At 48.8% G+C, this 19545-nt stretch overlaps 1 protein-coding gene across 1 annotated transcript in view; it reads right to left on the bottom strand.

Annotated features, from left to right (window-relative positions):
- Positions 1-6788: 6788 nt before the first annotated feature.
- The window catches only part of ALX4 (ALX homeobox 4), a 23885-nt gene continuing 11128 nt past the window's right edge, over positions 6789-19545 (bottom strand). The window contains exons 2-4 of the mRNA XM_042814767.1: positions 11194-11504; positions 7443-7571; positions 6789-7112 (exon numbers count right to left, since the gene is read on the bottom strand). Of these exons, the coding sequence (XP_042670701.1) occupies positions 6789-7112; positions 7443-7571; positions 11194-11504 (764 nt within the window). The remainder of the gene's footprint in view (positions 7113-7442; positions 7572-11193; positions 11505-19545) is intronic.

Here is a 19545-nt window from a genome sequence, read left to right on the forward strand (position 1 = left end):
TTGTTTAGAGTTTTGAGTAGCTCAATACCAAGGTAGAGGACCGCTAGCCTTGACTTAGTGTCAGCATGCTTCAGCCTGTTCTGGCTTAAAGCCATTTAGAGACATTCCTGCTGCACTCTGTGTAATTTCAGCCTGATGGAAAAGGCTGTAATGCAGTCCCACCTCTGCTGATCTTCAGGATTCCCCTGTCTGCAGCTTCTCATGGTTGCTTTGAACGTGAGTTATGTTTCCCATTAAAGGATAACAGTGACAATTGATGCAATTAAGTGGAGTGGCGTGGAGCTAGCAGAACACAGGGAGTTTTCCAACTGAAAACAGACAGCACAGCTCAAAGTTATTCCCTACAAAGTTGCCTATTTGCTGTTTTCATTTGTCTGGAAAAGGATCCAGTAATTCCACTTCAGATTTCTCTTACTTGTTCCACTTGCCTGTTTTCTTGCCTAAATAGGAAGTGTTCCTGTTCAGTCTAGAATAAAAGCTCTACAATAACTGTAGTCTAAGATCAATGCAACTTGGTCATGGTTTCATTAAGTCTATGATCTTGAATCAGTGCTCAGTACTAGGCTGTGTGAACAGGAAAGACAGCAGGTAAGATGGGCAGGTGGGAATAAAGTGTCTGTAAAGAGAAATAATTGGTGTTGTGACTATTTCTGCAGAATTATAAGAAAATACTAGAAGAATTATGATATCATCTGTTGGATTTGTAGCCTAAATATCAGTTGGTTGGAGGGCTGGAAAAAGATGAAAGCTGGATCATTTGACAGGCAGATGTGAAATGCTTAGAATATACAGAACCATGTAAGTTTTTTTCTGGTGTGTGATTGAGGTTTGTTGCTGTTAATGTTGCTTTGCTTTTAAGGATGAATCTTAGCTCTTTTACCCCCGCCCCTATTCTGTGCAGCAGTGAGAACCTGGAAAGTTAATGACAAAGCTTGGACCAATGGTAAAGTGCTGCTCATGGATATTCACCTGCCCAGGATGAACATCTCACTTTCTACAGTTGATCTGGGTGATGAATCCCTTAGGAAGATGATAGTCCAGAGAAATGCTGCTTCTTACCTGATGGTCTGGCCATCTGAAAAGTCACTGGCCTTTCTTTGTGACATCTTTCTTCAGAAGAGAGGGCCAGGTCTCAGCTGCATGCTATAGATAGTTCTGGGTGCCTACAGCTGGTGGGGAGCAATACCCCATTTGCCACATTTCATACAAAGACAGACAGGGGAAAAGGTTGGAAGCAGAAAGGACCATGAAATGAGATCCAGGAATTCAGCGAGGCTGCAGCAGAAGGAGCTCATTGCTAACTCAGAGCATGTGTCTTTGCCCTGTGAGTAAGTTACGAACTGACAAGCAGGCGAAAGTGGAAGATCCTTTCACAAATAATAAACACTTGTTTGCCTCAGATTAAATGCAACACCTTTACATGTGGGCTCCATCTGGCCATAAATAGGTGCACCTTGCACGGCTGTTACCTTTCATGCCGGAGAAGATTATTGTACATACATCTGCTTAAAGGTTAATAACCCGCTTTTAAAAAAAAGGAAGAAAAAAATGGCAAATCTGTTTAGTTTACAGGAAGAAAGAATTGTTTTTCATTAAAACTGCCTGAACTGTGCCCTGCCTCAAAGTCATATTCTTCAGCAGGTAAGGAACGTGTTAACCTGGGTGCTGTAGCCACATCTCCCAGCAAGAAATGTTGCCGTGTGTTATAAGCAACTTCTGTAAAGCTAGTGGGAAAATGTAGCTGCAGCAAAAGGTGGTGGGCTTCTCATCTGTAGAGTTAATGAGGTGACTTTTTAGTTCTTTGGCAGCATTCAGGCCAGGAGCGATTTCTGATGTAAACCCATACAAGCAGGATGTTACTGAAACTGGCTTTATTCTCTCAATAGTCAGAGCTTTGCCAACATCTGGAGAATCTGTCTTTGAGTGCTTGGGGAGGGAAGGAATTTTTCTTCTGCAAGTGAGAGGAATGGATAAGCTTGCAACAGCACCTGTGTTATCCGTTTCTCTGTGAGATGGAAAACAGTCCTGTTCCAGCTGAACCGAGCTGGAGCTCCGCGCCAGCTGATGGAAAGCTCGGCTATTCTCAGTGGGTTGCTGGTGTTTGCTGGGTGCCTCCTCAGCTCTGCCTGCACAGGGGGCACATTCTGGTACACAGCTGGATGCGGGGGCCTGAGCTTTTACCCAATCTGCTTCTGCCAGTGCTGTGGAGTTTTCCCCACCTGAGAATGAGGTGTGGGCCATAGGAATGGGTGTGTGCGGAGAACCTCTGGGGCTGAGGGAGAGGCCAAGCCCGGGGGTTCAACCTGCCTACAGCCCAGCAAGTCCCCATGTGGGCTGGAGTGGACGTGGGGAGGCTGTTGGGATGCTGCTGCACCAGGCTACGGGCTGGCGGCCATCTCTTTGTAGGGCAGGGGCAGCGGGCCCGTGAGCTGCCACCTGTTGTTAATCTACCCCCGGCTAATCCATTCTGCACTGTGTCAGCAGTTCAAAAGGGCACTGTTAGTATTTTTTGCCAACTTCAATTAACGTGAGATTTTGGAGGCCCCTCTGATCGCGTTTCATCTGTCATGAGTCAGGAACAAAACAGACAGATTCCAGTTGAGAGGAGAGAAGAGAAGGAGTTTATTGCAAACCAAAACAACAACAACAGTGCTTGTACCTCCGCGGCCACGGGGGCTCGGGAGCGGGGGCCTTCCCACCAATTGCACCCCTTTAAAAAACTGGAAAAATAAAAATTAGTGCCCGGAAATCCCAGCCCTCCCCTCCCCCCAAACAAACAAACAAACAAAATAAAATGGAAGCTGCAAGTGCAATAACTTACTTTGAAAAAAAAAACATGGAAAGGACCAAGCTGCAAGTCTGTTTGTTCTTTTTTTAATGTTCCACTGTAATGAACTGCTAATACATGGCTGCATAGGCATTAACATTGCATGGCACAAACCTCACATGGCAATGTTTTTAATGATTTTTTTTTTATTCTTTTTTTTTTCCTGAACTTTTAAAAACTTTTAAATTTTGTTTTAATACGTTCTACCCCAGGCCTTTAAGCTAAAGGAAAAAAAAAAAAAAGTTTGTGTTTATACAAGGTTACAATATCTTACAACAAAAACAATAATATTGATTGAGGTTTGTTTTCTTTCTTTCTCCCAGTCTCTCTTTCAAACACTGCACACCTAAACTGATATATTATTACACATTGAAAACTGTCCTTCAAAAAATCAGTAGTACAAAAGTCCTAGCTCTACCTACCTACCTAGCAATGTGGGGAGTGGGGCACCAGCAAAGAGCTAGCGGGTTGCCAGGCTGCACCAGGCTGCCTCCTCCTCTGGCCCAACAAGGGCTGGGGGTGACTTTCAGCCCAATTCCTCCCCCTGTTCCCATTTGGGTTTAATTTCTAATTCGGTCTGTTTGCTTTCTGTTGTGTCAGTCAGAGCAGCAAAATAAACACAGATCTCTGTGTCTGCCTGATTGTTTTTTAAATCCTTTTCCAGGAAACTACCTTTTTGGCTTTGTTTGTTTGGAGAACGTTTTACAAGGCGCTGCTCTGCTCTGTGAGATGGAACCCGGCCTCTCCCCACCCCCAGAAAGCCCCCATTGCCAAAGTGCCCCCCGCATCCCTCTCCCCAGGGGAGTGCTGCAGGGGGTGCCACGCACGTGTGCAGCAGCTCTGCCGCCTCACGCACAGCGGTGTCCGTGCGGGTAGCTTTACTGCAGTGCCCCTGCCCGTATCCCAGGGCCAGATGTGCTCCAGCACACACAGCAGGAGATGCTCAGAGGAGTCAAAGGGCTGAGGGGACAGCAACTGGGGGAGCTGTGGGATGTTCACCACTGGTTTGCAGCTGCTGCCAATACATGCACAACTGCTCTGAGCACTCGGCAGCCTGCAGCACGCATCTACCGATCAGCCCCTGTTGGAAACTGTGCTGCTCTCCCTGCTTGCCTTTCTTAGCCCCAAAATCTGGGATGTCTCATGTGTTTCTAGCCCTGGGCAATGTAAGACAGCCTCCTTTGCTCCCTCTGCAAGGCTGGAAAGGGCAGCTTGAGAGCAGGGGAGCTCAGGGTGCTGAGGCTGCAGTGCTGCACCATGCAGGACACAGCATGGCTAGGGAGGAGGGGTGAAAAGCTTGCAGCTTCACAGGCATCTAAATCCCAGCCAGGGAACTGCAATTCTGTGTATGGACAGGAGTGAAATACTAAAGAAGAAATAAATAGAGAAGAAAGTCATAAATAGAGTTGAAAGGTATTAAAATAATAATAATTATTATTTAAAAAGGCATCCTTGTGGTAGCTTGAAATTGCAAGAACAGCACTGACCCTGTGACCCTTAAAAATGCATTGGCTGCAGTTTGGCTAGATTAAAATATATATATTTATACACACATATATTTAAGTGTGTGTATATATATATTTGTACAGGTTTTCTTATTAATTTAACAGCTAGTTTAAAAAAACTATTAAATTAATTTTAAAATATGTGTAACTACAGATGCACACAGCTGGAGACCTGCCTGCGTCGCTGCATGTCCAGGCTGTTGCTGGCAGGACGATGCAGCAGAATGGCAGATGCAGAGGGGCTATGCTGGTGAATGGCAGCAGAGTGGGGCACGGGAGCAGAGCTCTGCACTTGCAGTGCACCCAGCAGCTCAGGGCTGGGCATGCGTGGCAGTGATTAGGGTTGTCTGAGGCCAATTCACGAGGAGGAAAGGAAGCAGATCTTCATCTCATGAGCCGTTATGCAGCCTGGATGAAATCCTGGCCCTGTGAGGCAGGAATGCCCTTCAGCTTCAGTAGAGCATAGCAAAGCCCCAGCACGGCCCATTGCCACACAGTGGGACAGCCAGCAGTACCCACGCCCTTGCGGCATCCATCCCCATGCACCTTCTCAACCTGCTGCACCCTGCTCAGTTCTGGGGCTGAGCACTGCAGTGGAATGACGCCTTTCCCTCTACACTGTGGGAAAAGGGCTCTGGGTGAGGAAGTCTGGGTTAAGGTACAAGGTGGTATTCATTGCAGTTTAAACATTATTGCCAGTGCATGCAGAAAAGAGATATTAGGGCAGATCCAGAGCCATTCAGTAATCAGCACCTGAAGCACATTTTAGTCTGATAACTCAGCTGAACATTCAGGCTGGGACATGAGTCTGGTTTGCTTCTGTGGAAAAGCCCAGGTCATCTGCATAATCTGCTTGACTGCAAATTGTTCCTGAGGAGCACCAAGCCAGGCATCTCAGTGTGTTTTCTGAGACAAGATACAGCACTACAGGTCTTTCCATATTGCAATAAGTACATGTTACATTTGATCTAGCATTGATATAATCATCTATGTTGTGTGTGGTAATGCCTAGGCACTGTAGAAATATTTCTATATGGCATGCAGTTAACCTGCATCATGGCATTTGGTTGTAGACTTTTTGCAGCCCTTTGCTGCAAATCTCTCTGGACCTAGAGTGGATGGAGCACGATGCGATGGCTGTATGGGGCAAAACCCTGTACTTCTCTTGCTCACTGAGCTGGAGCTCAGCCTGTGAGCTGAGTTCTATGACTGCTGGTGACCTTCGGTGGGGCAGAAGGAAACTCTGAAATTATTCTTGGTGCTATGACGCCACTGAATGGCTTGAGAGAGCTTTGGCCTTGGAGAGGAGACTGTACTAAACAGAGTTGTGCAAGTGGGAGCACATGGGGAGAAAACCATTGGTGGGACTTTAGGAGAGAGAACAAGTTCTGGTGTTTCCTTCACTCTGCTAGGTGAGGGTGAACTGGAGTGGCCAGAGATGGGGCAGTGCCACTACCCTTGATCCCCAGCCCTCCCCTGCCCTGGAGGAGGTGTAGGCAGGTGCTGGCAGGTGGCTTTGGGGAAGCAGAGAATGAGAGGCGATGGGAAGAGACTTAGCTACATGGGGCAGGCTAGGGACAATGTGAGGATGCCCTCACACAGCCCTGGCTGAGTGCTCTGCTCAAGCTGTTCCTCTTCGGGGGCCCTGTTGGACTTGAGAGCAGAGGGTAGTGACTCCTAGCCCTGTAAAAGCCAGGGAAGACATTTTGCTACGACGCAACAGCCACAACTGTAACAGAGCAAACTCTAAGTGCTCAGGGGGATGTGACTTCTGCAAGGTGCCATCACTTCATATGCACATCTCGAGCTGGATGGCTGGGGAGCCATCAAAGACAGCAGCGTGGTGGCACTGTGCCTACACAAGAGGCCCCTAAGCTTCGTACTTCAGCTCCTACTGGGTGGAAGGAAGTGGGATAGCACTGCCACCTTTCTGGCCTTGAGTATCCCCTCACCCCATTCAGCCATGGCTCCCATGAGGCAGGAGCAGTCTGAAGAGTGTCTCTTTGCTGGTGCCAGAGTCCCCATCCTGTCCCCTGTGCAAGGCAGATGGGTTCTGAGGAGGGTAGAGCTGTACATGTGGAGGGACGGGGCAGCTGCTGGAGATGCTGGTGGGCTCTTGCTCTCCGGAAAGGCAGATCTGGTGTCAGAAAAAGGAGCAGGGAGAAAAGGCATCCAAGTCCCCGGGGAGGCAGTGGCGATAGCAGAGGACACCCCCAGAGCAGGGGACAGCAGCGCTGCCCCACAGCCCTGACCCAGTGCCGGGAGGCTGGGACCTCCCATGTCCGTGCTGGGCACACGCCACTTACGTTCACACACGTCCTCTATACACCTAGGGTAGCTCAAAGTGCTGCGTTCACATCCCCGAGGAGGCAAGGGCTGGCTGGAATCCCAGCTGGAGGTCTCCCAGCTTCCCCACTGGCTCTCGCGGTGTGCCGAGGCGCTGGACGGCAGCCCTGTCATGTCGCCCAGGAGATCGCGGCGCTGTGCTCCTTCGCCTTCATCCGCAGGGCCGCGATGCTGGAGCTCTTGCGGTCCGGCTCGCTGTTCAGCTCGTAGCCATTGAGGCCGGGGCCGATGCCGGCTGTGCCAAAGAGGCCACCCACGTGAGTCTGGCCCACGTGGCCACTGGCACTGGAGACACCGAGGAAGTCGGAGACACCGCCAGCCGCGTGGGGATGCGCGTGGGGGGACATGCAGGAGGGCACCGGCTCACAGGGGACGACGCAAGCGGGCACAGGGGAGGCTGCTCCGTTGTTGCCAATCCAGGAGGGGTTCTGGATCTGTGGGGAAAGAGATGCATCAGGGCGTGGGGAAGGACAACACCTTGGACCTTATGGGATGTTTGGAAAACACAGTGCACAGTGGATCTGAGGCCCAACAAGGCTTGGTGGCTGCTGTGGTAGCTGTGATCCAATGGGGCTCAAAGGAACACTACAAGGCACTCACCTGAACAACTGCTGTACCTTTGCTGCTCAATGGCACAACCCCATGCTCCTGCATCCCAACCCGAGGGCAGGGGATGAACCCCAGTAGCAAAGCATGGCTTCGGGGGCTCCAGGAGCAGGGCAGTGATGAACAGACAGATGGATTTGGGCAGGAGATGTGCTCACCTGGGCATAGTTCTCAGCACGGGTGAGCAGAGGCAGCTCATAGGCAGTGGAGAAGTGGGTCCGGACCTGCTGCATCTGGCCAAACCGCTCCCGCTTGCGCCATTTGGCTCGTCGGTTCTGGAACCAGACCTGTGGGGAGATAGGGGTGTGGGGCTGTTGAGCACAGGGCATGGAAGCCCATGGGGCCAGGAGCTTTGAGCAGCCTGGTCTAGAGGAGGAGCCCAGCCTTGGCCTCTGCCCTGCAGCCAGCTCTGCCCTGGGATGACCCAGCTCCCCCATGCTCAGACAAGGAGCAAACACATCTGTGTGTGCTTGTGCCAGGCTGGGACCTGCGGCACTGGGGCTTTCCCCAGGTTCAGTCCTGGCTGTGAAGATGCTGTTGGCTGAGAACTTCTATTTACTACTGAACTCTCAGTCTTCATTAACTGTTTCAAAAAAAAAAAAAGAAAAAGAATAAAGAAGGTTTTCAGTGCTCCTCTCTGTCTTAGCTTCTGGAAACAAGTGCACTTCTATGAGTTGCATGTCCTCTGCTTTGCAGCTCTTGTAGCTCTTCAGAGCACTGCTCAGATGCCTTTGAGGCAGTGGAAAGACCAAAACTCTGTTTCTGCTCTTATTTTTACTGGCTTGACATCAGTGTGGATTATTGCACTGTTGTCAGCAGCATTGCTCCTGATTTGCATCAGCATAAGAAAGATCAGAGCCTGGCCCAGTGTCTTCAAAGCCTCTTGAAGCCTGTGAGTCAGGGAAACACATCAATCACGAGCTGCTTTGAAGGCACCGAGCGATGCATGCGATCACCAGGGGCTGGGGTGTGCAGGTCACGCCAGCACATGAAGGAAGCTTCTTGCTTCTGCTTCAAGTTTTGCACGGTGACTGGAGCTGGGGGACTGGCATCTCACTTCAGTGATAGCACAGAGGAGCCCCTCTGGGCTGCTCCTGTGCTCAGTGAGCCGGGCAATGAGCATGGTGCAGCTTTCAGACTAGAAGAGCATTTGCAGTGTCAGCTCAGCTAGAAACTAGTCTAGGAAGAAACCAGCACAAGGATTTGTGCTTTCTGAGGATGGCCTATGAGTGCAATTTCCACCCCGCAAGGATTTCCAGAGGGTGCAGTTCAGCAGAACAGTCCTAATATCACGCCAGCTGAGAGCGCTGCACATGAAGAGCATCCTGCAGGAGCACACTGGTGCCCCAGGCATCCATCCGTCTGCTTTTCCTCTGCCTCATCTTGGCACGGCCACCCCAGCCCAGCTGCGAGCCAGTCCCAGGGCTGGCTGGGATCGTTCCGCTTTGATCTGTAGGCTCACAGCCAGCGGTGCTGACCTGGCTCTTCCCGGGGCGGCGGGGCCCTGCTGTGCACAGCGGGTGCCTGCAGGTAGGCAGCGTGGCGTGGGCTGTGCACGGTACTGGGGCTGACATATGCCCAGCACATGTGGCCAGATCCCTCCTGGCAAGCATGCTCACCTGCACTGCCCTGCTAGGGACTGACCCCAGCAGGGGCCAGCAATGGCCAGGCAAAGTGGTTTAAACCAGGCTCAAAGCGCAAGCTGGGAGGCTGGGGCAAAATATCTGCATGGCCCCGTGAGGCTGAAGGGCACCTGCAGGCAAGGTGCTGGGGGCCCAGGGCATGGAGATGCTCCCTGCCCTCTGTGCCCCACTGCTTCTTGCAATCAACTGCTCCAAACAGTTGTTCCACTTTTAAAAGCTATCATTTTTCCTTGAGAATAAATGATTTTCAGGCTGCTTGGTATCTTCCTGTAGGATTTCCCCTAGCTTCCTTGAATTCAGAAGGTACCAAAAGAAGAAATCTAGAAAATAAAACTGAAAAACACCAAGTGTGCATTTTCTGTTCATTACCTGTCACCTTCAGCTGAGAGATGGTGCTGCACCGAGGGGCGCAGTGGCTGGGGCTATGTCTATGAGTGGGGAGAGGGTGCTTGCGAGAATGCTCCTTTTGCACTGTGCCCTGGTGTGAACGAGTAGGGAGGGACTGTGGGCAAGTGTCGTGGATCTGACTCCTGCAGATAGTGCTTTGATAAGCCCCAGTGTATCCAATCAGTCCTATAAAGATCTACAGAACAGAAAATGTTTCGTGTCTCCATAAACATGCGGCCATATGCTGGTACCTCACTCCATATGCACGCACTCTGACACTCCATGGAGGCAGCACAGCGGAAATGAAATGCATTGCTCTCCCCACTGCCCAGCTGGTGCTGCTCTGTGGCTGCCCCCTGGGCTGCTGGAGCCACAACACCACTTAGTGCCTGGGAGTTCCCCACGGCTGCCCGTTGCTTCAGTCCTAATGCCAAGTGAAAGATTAAAGCAAGCTACCCTCCCTCCTATCTTCCCCTTTCAGTGGCCATTATCCCATCTCTACCCCTTCCTGCCTCTGCTGTTTGTCTCCAGGCCTATCCCAATGCTGATGGCCAGGCTGTGTGCTCTCTTGCCAGAGATGGTCACCAGCCCTTTGCCTTCCAGCCTGCAAGAACAGAGCCAGAATTCATCTCTGAGAGCTGAAACTGGACACCATTTTATCAGTGGCCTGGAATGGGAAATTGGAGCCTGGGATGAGAGAACTGAATAACTTGAGCTTGTTTTCATTTCATGTTTAATTTCCTGCAGGCTTAGCTCAGTCTTTCCGCTCCTTCCACCAGCCTCCCAGGGTTTTATGGGGGAAAAGGGATCAAGATATATTACTTCTTGCTTTGCTTTTTCTTTTTTCTTTTTTTTTCTTCTCCAAGGCAGTGATTTCTCTACAGCCAAGTTTGACATTTCCCTCTCACTTTCAAGCCCCTGCCGCATCACAGGGGCACCACTGAAAAGATCTCCTTAGCAGTCCTAGCAATCGGAGTGCTGGCTCTGAAGGGGGATAGAGGAGGCATTGCACTCCCCAGGCACAAATCCCCATCATCTCATCCTGCCCCATCCCTTCTGCCAGGGCTCTGAATGGTGCTGCTGGGGAGGGACAGCACTGCCTGGATATGGAGGAAAGCCAAGTATGGGGATGCTGCTAGGTGCCCACCCCAGCCCGTACAACTGACAGGAGCCTCTCCGCATTCTGTTGAGATGCAGCCACAGCTGATATGAGGAGAAACAGCTGTAGGGAAGAACATGGAGCCCTGCAGATTGGTCTGGACAAGTGGGTGAAAAAAGTCCTGCAGCTAGGAATGAACCTAGAATTAATATGCACAGGGATGCTGGCCTAGCTGCTTTGTTTGTGACAAGTGCTTGCAGGGTTCAGAGCAGAAAGCAAGCAGGATTCCTGGTTTGAGAGGTATAACCAGATTTCTTCCCACTCCAGATACTCCTGATGCTAATGTGAGTTGTAGAAGTGGTGGTGCAATGAACACCTGAATACAGGAGTCACAGAGTTAACCAGATGACAAAATGATGTCCTAGCTTCCCAGCAGCCTTACGTGGCCATCAAAACATGAGTTATAGATATCCGCTCTGAGCAGTGGTTCTCTGTTTTGCCTATGCTTCTAAGCTCTGCTAAGCCTTTGGGTTAATATTGATTCAAGGGAAAGAGAAGAATTTAAACTCTATTGTTTTGGGGTTTGGCTGGGTTGGACACCCAGGTTAGCAGCAGGGAGCTGACACCTTGCTGGTGGCAGCTGTGAGACTGCATCACAGCCACTCATCTCTCCTGGCCCTCTGAGGCAGAGGGATTCACCCAGCCCATTGCCCCTTCAGCTCAAAGACAAGGGGCTCAAGGCTCACCTACCCCTATCCCAGCCCAAGGCATTGCTGTTACCTGTACTCGGGCCTCAGTGAGGTCTGTCCTCATGGCTAGCTGCTCCCTGGCATACACATCTGGGTAGTGGGTCTTCTGGAAGACTTTTTCCAACTCCTCAAGCTGGTAGCTGGTGAAGGTGGTACGGTTCCTCCGTTTTTTGCCCTTGTTGCTCTCCGAGTCCGCCTTGTCCATGGGGCTGGGGAGGTCCGTGTTGGCCCTGTCCTGAGGGACTTTCACTCCAGCCTCCTTCACGCTGAGGTAGCTGCTGTCCATGCCCGAGGGGTCAGCGTTGGGCTGCAAGTCAGCCTCTCCCAAGCTGCTCTCCTTACCTGTTTGGTTTGGAGGGAGAAAGAGGAGAAAATTTGTATAAATCTTATGGCTGATTAACTGTTTCGACTGACAGCTCCAACAGTGGGAAAAGCCTTTAATAGAAATGAACAGAAGGTGACAGGGAGAAGACACAGGGAAAATTAGAGTCTGTGTTTGGGACAGGGTACAAGGGGTACTACACTATGAGCATATGTCCCCACATGTCCCCACATCCTGGTTGCACTCCAGGCAACCCCACAACCTGCTGTGAGGACTCACACTGCCACTGGCAAAGCAGCGCCCAGCACTACACAGAGGGCTAATGTAGGACACCTGCAGAAAGCCCCAGTCTGGTACAGGATAGAGAAACACTGCCTTCACCTTCATCTCCTGCAGAACCTACATAGAAAGGCTGCAGGAATGCTTTCTGCTCAAATCCTCCTTACCAATGAAAGAACACAACACCTTGCTTGTTTTTCTTTTTAAGATTTCGTATTAGCTTGCTTTTAAATGTGCCCAGCAACAACCTTTCTGGGAAACAATTCCACCCTATGAGGAGCTTTCCTTTGGGATAATTTTGCAGTGTCACTTCCAAGGTCATTTATCCAGAAATCTTTGCCAAAGTGTCTGGAAATCCCTATTTTTTTTTCAGCATTTATCTTCTGTTATAACTTTGTTCAGCCTAATTCATCACTTATGTGTAGTTCTGCTGTTTGGGATGAAATGGGGCTAATGCTCTTGGGCATAAAGGCAGAAAGTTGAGTGTGGGAGGATAAGACATGAAAGGACTTTGAGAAAGAAATTGCCTAGTTAGTGCAGAAAAGTGGCCAGGACTGGCACTGATGGTGGAGGTGTAGGAGCTATTTGCCTCTACCATTCTAATGGATTTTCATTGCTGCTCTCTCAGACTCTCGAGGTGCTCAAACAAGCTTCATGTTGTCTGTCATCCTCTGTGCTTTGGTATGGTTCTTAGGAGGATTCATCATGCTGGGCACTGAGTATATCAGTCACATGCTATACCAATGATACTTATTAATTCATAGAATCACAAAATCATTAAGGCCTGAGAAGACCACTAAGATCACCAAGTCCAACAGTCAACCCATCGCAACTGTGCCCACTAACAAGATTCCTCAGTGACACACCTACATGGTTCTTGAGCACCTCCAGGTGACTCCACCACCTCCCTGAGCAGCCTGTTCCAATGCCTCACTTCTCTTTCTGAAAAGGTTTTCTTAACATCCAACCTCAACTTCCCCTGGCACAACTTGAAGTCATTCTCTCTCATACTATTACTGTTACCTTCATTTCTTTTTTTAATTTAGTAGGTCATGAAGCTGGGTGCATTTCCATCCATGCCTTCGTGCTGGCTGCCTCCAGTGCTCCCAAGACCCCTGCAGCAGCAACACGCGCCCTGATGCCAACCCTTGGTGGCTCCCCGCTATTTCTCACCTCTAGTGCTCAGCCACTGGCTGTCCACAGGCAGAAGAAGGGCAGGAGGTGGCCCACAGGGATGGCATGCATCTCCCTTTGCTCCACATCCAGAGGAGCAACTGCCATTCCCTGGGAACAGGATCCCTGACCTCAAACCAGTCATGCTAAATGCTGAAGTGAAACAAATTGCATACATCTGCATATGGATATGTCCAGACTTCCTGTAACTGGAGATGGCCTCAAAGCTTCAATGCAAAGATCGGGGTGTCTGTTTCTAATCAAATCTAACGAGACCTTGAGTTACATGTTATGAAGATCTCCATGACAAGATGGTAATGCAAGCATTGCTACACCCTTACAAGCCTGACAGAACTGCTCAGTGCCTCCTCTGCTACTCCTGGCTCCTCCCTCACTCTCATTGTGGTGGAAGGAAGCTTGCTGTCTTCTCCCAGCGCCCCATCTATCTGCAGTGCCACCAGCACTGCCATGCCTGAGTCACCCACCAGTGGCGCCAGCAGGCAGCATGGGAGAGCCAGGCTTGTGTGTTCCCAGCATTGAGATGCTCTGCCATAGTTTATTTCTGGATCCCTGCACAAAGGGAAATGTCTTTTTGGTGCCAGCACATATTTTTATGGGACCTCAGGTGGGAGAACCCATAGCACACTGTGTGCTTGGACACTGTGGTGGCCAGGTGACCCTGCAATGATCCCAGTATGTCCATTGATCCCTCCCCACAAGGAACAGGCTTCTAGCCACACTGTGGGTTCACAGCACGTATCTGGATTGTTCCTAACTGGCTGTTTTGGAAAGATGAGGATGTAAAGTCTTCTCCGTATACAAACAGAACCATGAAATTTAATTTGAAGTCAATTCAGCTTGGCACATCCACATGGCAGGGGAGAGCAGGGCGTCTCCAGTGTGCACAGCAGCATTGGGCTCAGCTCAAAGCAATGTCTCCTTCACACAGCATCTGCTGGGATTCCTCTGAGCAAAGGCAGATCCCCACAAGGGGAAACAGCAAAGCACCCCATAAGGCTGCAAGACACCCACATGGTCAGCACAACCCACAAACACTGCTGGCACATGGCTGTTTCCCCAGTGCACTCTGTTGGCAGCATATGGTTTGATGCTTCAGTAGCAGCCCTGAAGTTCAGTCCTAGCACTGGCAGCACCAGCTGCATCTCTTACTGAGAAGGAGCTGCAATACCATTCAGACTGCAAATCTTCAGGACCCCATCAACAGCAGTAATGCTACAGTCCTGGTATCTTTCTCCATACATGGTGAAACTGTTCTGCTGCTTTTCCAGGTTGGCTGTTGCAGCCTCCTGCCTGCTGCTGCAGCCCAAGAAGCACAAGGCTATCATTTAAAAAAATATTCACATTTGGGGTTAGATATGAATAAAGAAGCCCAGCTGCTCCTTTTTAATCCTTCATTAGTAGGAAGGAATCTTGAGGTTTATTCCTGTAAGGGAGCAAGCACTCTGAGGTCTACAGATAGAAAGATGGATTCAAAGATGGAGAAAAGATGCAGAATTTTGTGTCTGGCTCTAGAATCACTGATTTTATTAGCAGTGAGCAAATAACCAAACCTCCACACTGGGTCACAGGTGGAACACTAAGCATCATCCCTCTCCTAAATGCAAGAGGTGGAAGTCCACATGAGGAGTTACCACTATAACAACTGCAGTGCCCTTGCTGCTGGTGGGAACTGAGTGGAACACCTCCATTCCCACTCCAGATAAGGACAAGCACAGCTCCTTGCGCCCAGCCTGCCTGCAGGTCCCTGGAGCCTGCATGAAGCTGAGCAGTCCCCATGTGTATACCCACCTATCACACAGACCAGAGCCTTGCATGTGAGTACAGCGCTTTATTCCCTGAGTAGATGAATTTGCACACCCCTTGGCTACATACACAGAGCTCAGCATCAGCTCCAAGAGTGCACCACGCACTGCTTGCTCCTCTCTCATGATATTTAAAGGACACTAACAAAACTGGCTTTTACAGAAATAAATCTATTCCATCAACTCTGAATGGAAGCTGTGGCTGGAGCAAAAAGGCACAGTTTATGCCCCAAATCCTTCTCTGTGAGACACACCCATCTGAAGAGCAGGAAAGAGCTGACAGCAGATTTGGAAAGCACAGAAATGGTTCTGCTGCCATTGCAGCTCTCCTACTGGCTACCAGAATGCAGCACAGGAAAAGAACTGGAGCAAGAGAATGCACAGCCATTGCCCTTGCTGGGAGCGTATGAAACTGCTGGGTTGCATGCCAGCTGCTTCACCTCTGATGGTGAAAGGAGATGAAGGTATATGCTAGATACTGGAGTTGGGGATCTTGCCTCTCCTTCATGAGTCCGTGTATTCTCATTGACCAGGCTCTCTTATCTTTAGTGTTGGAACACCTACACTGATGGCAGTGACAAAAGCACCCTGGGGACATGCTACTCTGCCTTGTCGGGGGCAGGAAGGATAGCTTTTCAAGTGGCAGTGGAGGGAAGTGACAGTCAACAGTGCGTGGCTCTGGGCAGCCAGACCCAGGTGATCCCACAGAGATAGCTCAGTGCTTAGAATGATGAAGGCTATCAATTGTAGAATCATAATGGTTGGGAAAGACCACTAGGATCCCCTACTCCAACCATCAATCCTTCACCATCATGTCAATTAACCCACATCCCCAGTATTCCAGGCTATATGCAAAGTCCAACTGGAATGTCTGTGGATTTGTGCTACACCCTACTTGCAATCTCCTCCAAGAAGTATGCACCTGTAGCAAAATCTACCCTGCCACTCTAAACCTAGCCATCACCAACAAATGTTTGCTCAGGAAGGGAGATAAGGCAGACAAGGACCTGCAGACAGTTTGGAAAGACTTACAGATTCCTTTTGGCCCTGAATTTGATACCTGTAGAAGTGGTCTCCTTCTTCCAAAGCATTTCCACACTGTCTCAGTCATAGACTCACACCTGCACACCAACCAGTAGCTATTTATTTGGATTTTATCCCCAAAGGGTCCACAGACCCTTAGAGGTAAGTGAGGCACCCCAGTGTGAGGTGAGATGGGCTCCCCAGTTTGTGAGATGCTTGGAAAATGGAAAGCTGAAATAAAAACAGAAAACACCCAAAGCTGGCTGAACCTCACTGAACCACAGAAAAGGCTGAATTTAAATTTTGGACCAAAGTGTGGGCCAGGTTCTTCAGCATAACAGCTCTGCTGCTTCTCAATTTTATACAGCTGATTAGTAAAGAAAGGCACAGATGAGGGAAGGAAAACATTCGGCCCTTACCAAACGTGCCTGTTCTTGGAAGCACAACTAGAACTTGTTTCCATTCTCACTGCACATCACAAAACTCAGGGCCAGCCAGGTCTGGGAATTGCTAACGTTCCACCAGGCTTTTGTAGGCACTCCAGAATGAAATTAGGATTCTGGCTACCAAACCAAAATTCACAGTCAGTGGGGATGGGGGGCAGGCAAGGATCAACTCTATTGGCAGAGAGGAGCAGGGCAGCAAAAACACAAACTGAAGCAAAAAGCAGTATAGCTGGAATGGGAACTTGCTGACCAAGAATGAAGATGAAATAACAGTAAGCCTGGCAGCAACAGGCTGATTGCTTCCAGACCCCTCCTTGCTTGGCTCACCCACTGCCAAACATCTTCCTTCCCTGGGCTCAGGGGATGGTGCTACAGGCACCACAGTGACCGGTCACCCCAGCTCCTAGAGGTGAGGAGAGATAAATGAACATCCATTTATGTCTGACCTGCCTGGAAACTCAAGCTGCTCCTTACACAGCCCAAGCAAATATTTAGTTAAATTGCTCCAAAAGTCTCAGTCCTTTTATGTGCATCCCAAAAGAGTGCCATAAAACCATCTATGAGAGGGCTCCATTAACCTCTGCTACCCAGCACAAGAAGAACGTATTTCAGCTCTGATTGAAGTTTAATAAGATCTTGGCCTCTGTGGCTGCCAGCCCTGCCTCACCCTGACATCAGTACCTATGTACCACAACAGCATCCACTACCAAGAGTATCTACTGCAGCAGGGACATGGCAGTAGCACTCAACCTTCCATGGAAGAACTGCGCCTTCAGCCAAGAAGGCTGCTACAACATCAGCCACACAAATTTCGCACTGGGGTCGTGAAGAGAAAGGCAAGGATGGCTGAAACTTTTGCCCAACTTCTCCTCTGCTTTCTTCAGTACAATGCTTTCGTCATCCGTATGTATGTTCAGCCCAATGATTTCCTCTTAATGAAGTTTTACCAGCTGACCAAGGAGTAAAAACACCACCACCTGATGTGACCCATGACTCGTGAGATGCTTGTGCAAGACCTCAAGCACATACCTTGCAAAGCAAAGGGATGAAAATGATTTATAGAAGCAGCAAGGTAAAGGTTTATTGATGAGACATTCAGAGGAAATTGGATGAATGGGCCTGAGATTCCTTTAGCAAATGAATAATGAATGCTGTTCACAGCTGGCAACTGACATTTTTCATTTTCATTTGAGAATAGCAAGGCACAGGGCAAATGACAGTTATTAAGGAAAAAAATCCATTAGGTAATGCTGAACAAGGAAAGTCTCAACAGAAATGTTTCTTACTTATGAAAGGGGAGCCACAAATTGTTGAAAGGGTAAACTCCTCATATCACATAACTCAGAGCACTGCACAACCCAAGCCATAAGAGGGGAAAAAAGCCCCCATTCAATGCAGTACACTCCCCAGCCTTCAGACCAAGCTTTTTCCATAAAATCTTATATCCCAGGTCTTCTGCTGCTTCCCCAGGGACAGCTTTTTTCACCTGCTCCCCTACAACACCCAGGCCTGAGGAAGGTTGGACCGTCTACAGGAGGAAATGGCCATTATAAGAATAGTACGCTCAGAGCTGGCTGTAACCCTGTCCAGAGCACGTGAAACCTGCTGTGTATTTAGGTGTGAGAGTCAAAGATCAGTCATTACTAGGCCAGTGAGAACCACAGCTCTTTCAGTCTTGTTCCTGGACAGCTTTTCAGAGGAAAGGCAGAAGGCACACATTCTGCCCAAATCCCAGCTCCACTGTGCTCCACAGCACCACGTACCACATTTGACAAAAGGCAGTGTCAGATTTTTTTTTCTTTTTTTTTTTTGACATGGAGAAAACAAAAAATACACTTAATTTTAGCTATGTTCTTGGAAAAAGCTTAGTAGATTCAGATGAAATTTAAAAACTTCAGTATTATAAAAAAAAGCCAGAGGTAAACATACTGTGGGAGTATTTTAGCCTAAATCAAAAAGTTTAGATTAAGTTAGAGGCAACTGGAGGCAGCTTTTTATAGGAAGTGTCAGACAGTAGACACAGAGACTCTAGTATAGTGCTTTTGAACAGAGAACAACAACAACAAAAATCACAGCACCTCAAAACAGCAAAACTCCTGCAGCACCACTAATTCTCAGCAGAAGCGGGTCATTATATGAAAGATGATGACCATGAAAATCAGCCTAAATTAAAAACTGCACTCACATCAGCGGTGCTCATGCCCATTTTCGTGCTTGTTTCCAGTTAACATTCCAGAATAGGATCATACTGTCATGCGTGACTGTAAATGTCAAGTAAACATTAGCAGATATTTACAGAAATTGTTTTTAGGAACTTGTGAAAAGGAGAATTTGCACCAGAAATCTATTTCCAGCAGTGACGCTCACCCACCCAGGCACCTGGAAAGACTCCATGAGTCCATCACATCCTCACCTTCAGCTTACCAATACAAATCACCTTCTGGCTGCATGAGTCAGGAACCCATCAACACTAATGTGCTAACTGCTGAGTAGAGCCAGGATCACTTCAGTTTCCAACATCCAAGGACTCAGGGCATCTGCTACAGGGAACAGAACTGGCTGTTCTTCATCTCCTGGGGCATCTCTAACCTTTGGGTTGGATGAGAAAAGATGTCTGCGAGGAGACCTTGCTGGGCCACAGCAGGTTACTTTCTTCTTCCTTCTCATCTCAAACCCAGCTTCCTACAAAACACCTTCTCAGATTTGCTATCTGACTGCATATTTTGGTCATAACATTGCAGCATGCATAAGAGGCACGTGCAATTGCTGAAGCAACTTGTTTCATTCTTAAAACTCTCAGGAAAAGACACAGATGTAAATAGTGGTTCTCCAAGCTACAAAACTCCTGTGGATTGCAAGAAGCTGGGGCTTTAGCATTAAGGCATTAGTGACAAGCAAAAGCAGTAAGAGCTCTCCAATCCAAAGAAGGGGTCAAAAAGCCCTTTGGCTGGGCCTGCAGCTTTCTGAATTAGCTTAAGTCAAACCCCACAGTCATTTCCTACAGCAGATGAAGCTGGTGCCTATAAACATGGATCTCACAACTGCTATAGAGTCCAGTTCACTTAGGCTGTAGTGCATGCTGGAATAAATAACCTTCCCCTGTAATAACTGTTTTGTAAATAACTACCAGCTGAGAGAGATGGTGTGTGTGAGTGCAATTTGTCAAGAACATAACCTCAGCTAAACAGAAAAGAAAAATCACTGTTCTCTGTTATCTCCCTAGATGAACCTGGCCATTCCTCATTATCCCCTCAGCAAGGAAATAATTCTCATCAGACTCAACATTCATGGCTCTGATTTTTTTTTTTTTTTTTTTT

This window comes from Centrocercus urophasianus, unplaced genomic scaffold (assembly GCF_019232065.1).
Source record: "Centrocercus urophasianus isolate 14NV4802_14NV808 unplaced genomic scaffold, USGS_Curo_1.0 seq_14, whole genome shotgun sequence".
Classification (NCBI taxonomy): Eukaryota; Metazoa; Chordata; class Aves; order Galliformes; family Phasianidae; genus Centrocercus; species Centrocercus urophasianus.